Source organism: Crocodylus porosus, unplaced genomic scaffold, assembly GCF_001723895.1.
Source record: "Crocodylus porosus isolate Cpor-Errol unplaced genomic scaffold, CroPor_comp1, whole genome shotgun sequence".
Lineage (NCBI taxonomy): Eukaryota > Metazoa > Chordata > Crocodylia > Crocodylidae > Crocodylus > Crocodylus porosus.
Genome location: NW_017728886.1, coordinates 100,012,298 through 100,017,175, shown reverse-complemented (window position 1 = coordinate 100,017,175; position 4,878 = coordinate 100,012,298). Strand labels below are relative to the sequence as shown.

At 42.9% G+C, this 4,878-nt stretch overlaps 1 protein-coding gene across 1 annotated transcript in view; it reads right to left on the bottom strand.

The window, feature by feature from the left end:
* Positions 1-4,878, bottom strand: part of COL15A1 (collagen type XV alpha 1 chain) — a 175,735-nt gene that overhangs the window by 79,968 nt on the left and 90,889 nt on the right. The window contains exons 10-12 of the mRNA XM_019536236.1: positions 4,335-4,477; positions 2,964-3,102; positions 2,082-2,204 (exon numbers count right to left, since the gene is read on the bottom strand). Of these exons, the coding sequence (XP_019391781.1) occupies positions 2,082-2,204; positions 2,964-3,102; positions 4,335-4,477 (405 nt within the window). The remainder of the gene's footprint in view (positions 1-2,081; positions 2,205-2,963; positions 3,103-4,334; positions 4,478-4,878) is intronic.

Sequence of the window (4,878 nt, the reverse complement as noted above, 5' to 3'; positions counted from 1 at the left end):
GAGCCCCCAAGGTCTGGAACAGCCTGCTGCCAGAGGTGGCTCAAGCACCTACATTGGACACCTTCAAGAGCAAATTGGATGCTTATCTTGCTGGGATCCTATGACCCCAGCTGACTTCCTGCCCTTTGGGTGGGGGGGTTGGACTCGATGATCTTCCGAGGTCCTTTCCAGCCCTAATGTCTATGAAATCTATGAAATCATAAAACACGGAGACTGGCAGACCCCACCAGCACCCGCACAACAGGTTGTGCGGGAACCAGATGAATCACAGAGACTGATTGACAATCTGACAAATCTGTGCTTGGCTTTTTAGTGGAGGAGTTGAAGGGCTACAAGAACCTGATCATCCCCAGCTGTGAGTTATAAGAAGAGCAAGGGGGCCAGAGAAGTCAGTCTGACCCTGACCCCTGCTGAGGAAAGAACTTCTGTTAGGCCGGGCTGCCTGAGAGGTGAACCTGGGCAACACAGGTACCAGGGGAAGCTGCAAGGAGCCAATAGATACAGGGTAGGGGGTTGCTGGGACCCTGGGAGACCCAAGAAATGTTTGTGCATGGATATTAGCTGGCAAAGTACTGGAGGTTTGGGTAATGGCTCCGGCAGTGGTGTGGACACTATGGTTGGGGTGCTGGGCAGGCACTCTGAAGTAGAAGAGGCTGGGGCCCAGAGAGCTGCAAGGGTCCTGGGCCCTTTGGACTACATGGGACTAAAGCCAAGCAGGTTATCAGAGGGAGATAGCAGCCTCTGGAGGCAGGGACCCAGGAAACTGAACACTACAGGGCAAAGGTCTCAGTGCAAGAGAAGCAGGGGTAGGGGCCTGGTGCAACCAAGATAGAGTGGTCCAGGGGTCAGGGACCCCGTGTATCAGAGGGCCTGGTGCACAAGAGGACAGTGTAATATCCGTGGGGCATAAAGATGGCTAAAGGGGTAGCTGGAGACCAGGATTATAACTCCTAAAGCAATTTGGCCTATATGGTCACGACTGGGCCAATAAAGCCCAGTGTCAGGGAGCTGGTGTCCAGATGGGTTGGAACCCCACAGGGAGACACTGAGTTTGGCAGGGGCCAGAGCCCCAAAAAACAGACTGAGAAGCAAGGTCTGAGCCTTGAGTCAAGTTGGCCAATTTGGGTCAGGACCAAGAAGAAAAGGAGTCCTGCTTAAGGCAGGGAGCTGAATCTCAGGATGAACAGAATTAGGTGAAGCACCCAGAGCTCATCAGTGTCTGTGGGAAAACTCCTCAGTTATATTACACTATCAAGGCAGGGTAGGTGAGGCAGCAGGGTGAGATCCTGAGAGGCTAGAGGGGCACGTAGGGCAGGATTAAGGTAGAAACCAGGGGGCAGCCCAGCCACCCTCAGGGCAATATGTGCACGTGCCTGTGTACGTGTACACCTGGAGTTGTGTGGTATGTGCACATGCATCTGTACACACATGCATGTGCATACCATTACTGTGGAAGCAGACCTGCATAGATGGAACTGAGGCTAGCCTGCATTAATACTAAATCAGGTTGCCAGAGCAAATAACGAAATTTCCCCTTTTTCCCTAGTGTTTCACTTGGATTCTGAGGGCTGGACTCAAAGCCCAGTGAAGTCAAAATTAATCCTTCCAGTTGTTTCAATGACTGGATTGAGGTCTTAGTGGATTCAGGTCCTAGTTTTCTGGAGCAAACTCCAGCATTCCATTCTCAGCACCATATATACCATTTCCCAGTACTTTAATTACTTATGTCAGCTATAATGTTCATTGTTTTGGCCACACATTAATTGATAAACTTTCCTAAATTCCTCAGTTATGCTTTGCACAACAGAGAATATAGTTCTTACATATGGACAGCTCTCCCTCTTTGTCTGTTACTTGTTTTCTTCACGTTTGCAATAAAGAACTTTCCTTGTTCACACAGACAGTAAACTTCCCAGGCCTTGGAAGTTAGCCTGGTTACACAAGTAACAACCCATGAAATTAATGAACATTCTCAAGCTATTACTGAGTTAGTTTGCATTTTCCCTATAATTAGTGAAGCTACTGATACGATGAACAACATGAAATAAAGCAAGAGAAGTGTTCCTCAGCACAACACTTACCATGGCTTTGTCACTGTAAACTTGGAATTCTTCTTGCTGCTTCTTTACGTTTTCAAGTGAAAGGCCATCTTGTTCTAAAGGGCTGAGGTATCTTTCTCTCTCATTTTCAAACCAGAGTTTTATCTACGTAGAAGATAAGGTGTTTTTTTTGTTTGTTTTAAGTCAATGAATAAAACGTACCTAACGTGCATATAAAATAGAAGTTAAGCAACTTTACTTAAAAAAATAAACCCTTGGGAAAATAAATGAAATTGGCTTTGTAAATCAATTATTTCAGAACTAAGAAAACATATCTACCTCCTTGGATGACACTAGCTAGACAGCTTCTATAGTTATTTTACATGCTACTTTCAGTAACATTTGAGTCAATTGTAATATATATGCATCTCTGTGACACATGTTAAGTCCCCTTCCTACATTTCTCATGCAGGCAAAACTTTCATTAATCTCCCCCACAGCATCCGTTAAAAGACCTCAATAATTAGCAAGAGCCAACAGGTCTGCGCTGATTTTTAAAAGCTTTTAAAAAAATGTTAAATTTCCTTTCCTCAGGATTTATTACAGGTGTTTCACTGACTGGGAGAAACAAACTACTATCATTCTACTAAATGGATAGTAAGGCATCTATGCAGTGTGTGAAATCATGTGGCTCTTTCCCACACTTCAGCTTACATTCACAATACCCTTAAATTCTATCTCCTTATGCTAGGGCGAATAGGATCTGTGCTGAATCCAGACTGGTTCTGCACACTTGGTAAATACCAACAACAATGAAAACTGCATTCTTCACACTACTGGTAGACTTTCAGGGGCCCTACAAGTTGTGAAACAGAAGGTTAGAACTTCAGCTGGCTTACACAAACTCTCAGAAATAGTACTAACCTGATCGCAGCCTTCTTCAAATTTTCTTACTTCCCAAAGATTTTCCAGTTGTTGGAAACACTTATTAGATAACAGAACCAGTCTATGGACCTCTTCATCTACTTGGTTGTACAATCTTGTTATAGACTCCATGGCATCTCTATCAGGGAAAAAGTACAGTTGAGTATATTCAACACATAAACAGTGCCAGAAGAGTCTGATTTATTTTTTAGAAAACCACAAAAACTGTTGAATAATGGAGCTACAGAGGTTTGGGCCAACAAATCAACAACAACATGCTCTATTAGCTGTCTGTGTGTTCTATGCATCAAAGGGGAAAAAAATCTTACTCAATACCATGTAGGGCTTTCAAAAGCAATAATTACTTGGGCATCTTGATCTTTGGGTACTTGACAAACCACCTATGACTACTCCAGCTACTAGGGAATTTTTTTAGTTGTGGCCATTGCATATAAAAGGAAGCTATTACCATCAGCTGGAGCTCAGAGAGCTCATGCCCTACAGCTGCACTCAGGCCCCACCCAACAAAGCTTGAAGACTATGGGATTATTAACAAACTCTGGTTTCTCCTCAAATGACATTTGATGACATAGTTTTTTGCCTACAAAAGTTCATGGCTTTGAACCAGTTGGTCTACAAGAGCCCACCCTGTTCCACTTTCTGCCTGATCATTTCAGACTAATATGGATTACTACCTCTGTCTTCAGAATGCTTACCAAGTGCTTTTCTAGATCAGGGTCTTGTAACTGCTACAAGTATTCTGTATGCTGCTTAGCTATACAGAGTAGATTTGCATAATCAATATGTATATTAATTTGTGCATTTCCTTCTATGCCCTACCCACCTTGATGCTTTACCTTACATGAAATATTAAATAGTGTGTAAAGATGAAGTTTACAAATCTTTCAAGAATTAGGATTGCAACCAATCATTCATTAAAGAGAGTATCTGGAAAATCGGATAATGTTCAGATTTTGAAAACATAAAACATCAAACTGCCAGCACAGAGGAAGAAGTTTTCCTGGAATTTTTAATTAAAATTGACAAGCCGTTTTTCAGACAGAGAGATTTAAAAATTGTTTCTCTTTTTGAAATATCAAACATTTATCACTTCTATTCTGCTTCATTTCTGCCGTGGTCTTTTTGAGTTCTTTGCAGCTCTTTTTCCATACTCAAGAAATGGGTGAAAGCTAAGACAGGGCTTTTTCTGAGGGGTTCCTTGAGTTTAAAAGGTTGAGAACCACTGTGATGTACCCTATAGTCTTCCCTCTGCTACCATTTCTCTCTCCTGCACTTCTCCACTGCTTTTTCCCCCCTTTTTTCATTAATGAAGTCTATGACTCAGTACTTTTTGCAAAAGCAAACACTTACCGATAATCTTCTGTGTTGCAGAATTCTTCTTTCCTAAGTCTCGCAAGGATTGTCCCACCTTCTAACCTTAATGTTACCAGCAGGACATCTTCCAGAACAAGCTTCATCATTGTCTTGTGCTTGTTGATTAAGTCATTGACCTCCTTTAAAGAGAAAACTATTTATTTCATTTTACTAGAGACCTCAATAGTGAGTCTGGCTAACCTGGCTCCAGAAGAACAAATCTAAGTCTACCCACAGGGGAATAATGGAATCCTACTGGTGCCTTGTCCTTAACTGTAACTTTTGCCCACGGTTTTGCAAGGTTGCTATCATCAGTGGAGCTGAGCCAGTCCTAGCAATGATTTTTGGCAAAAACATCTAAAATTGACCTAGCTCTACATCCAGCAATGATTAAAAAATTGGGCGACTGTGGCATTGATGCTTACACAGTCAGATGGATTGCAGATTGGCTGAAGGGTCGCATTCAGAGGGTGGTGGTGGATGGGTCATATTCAACCTGGGGAGAAGTGGGCAGTGGAGTCCACTAGGGCTCGGTCCTTGG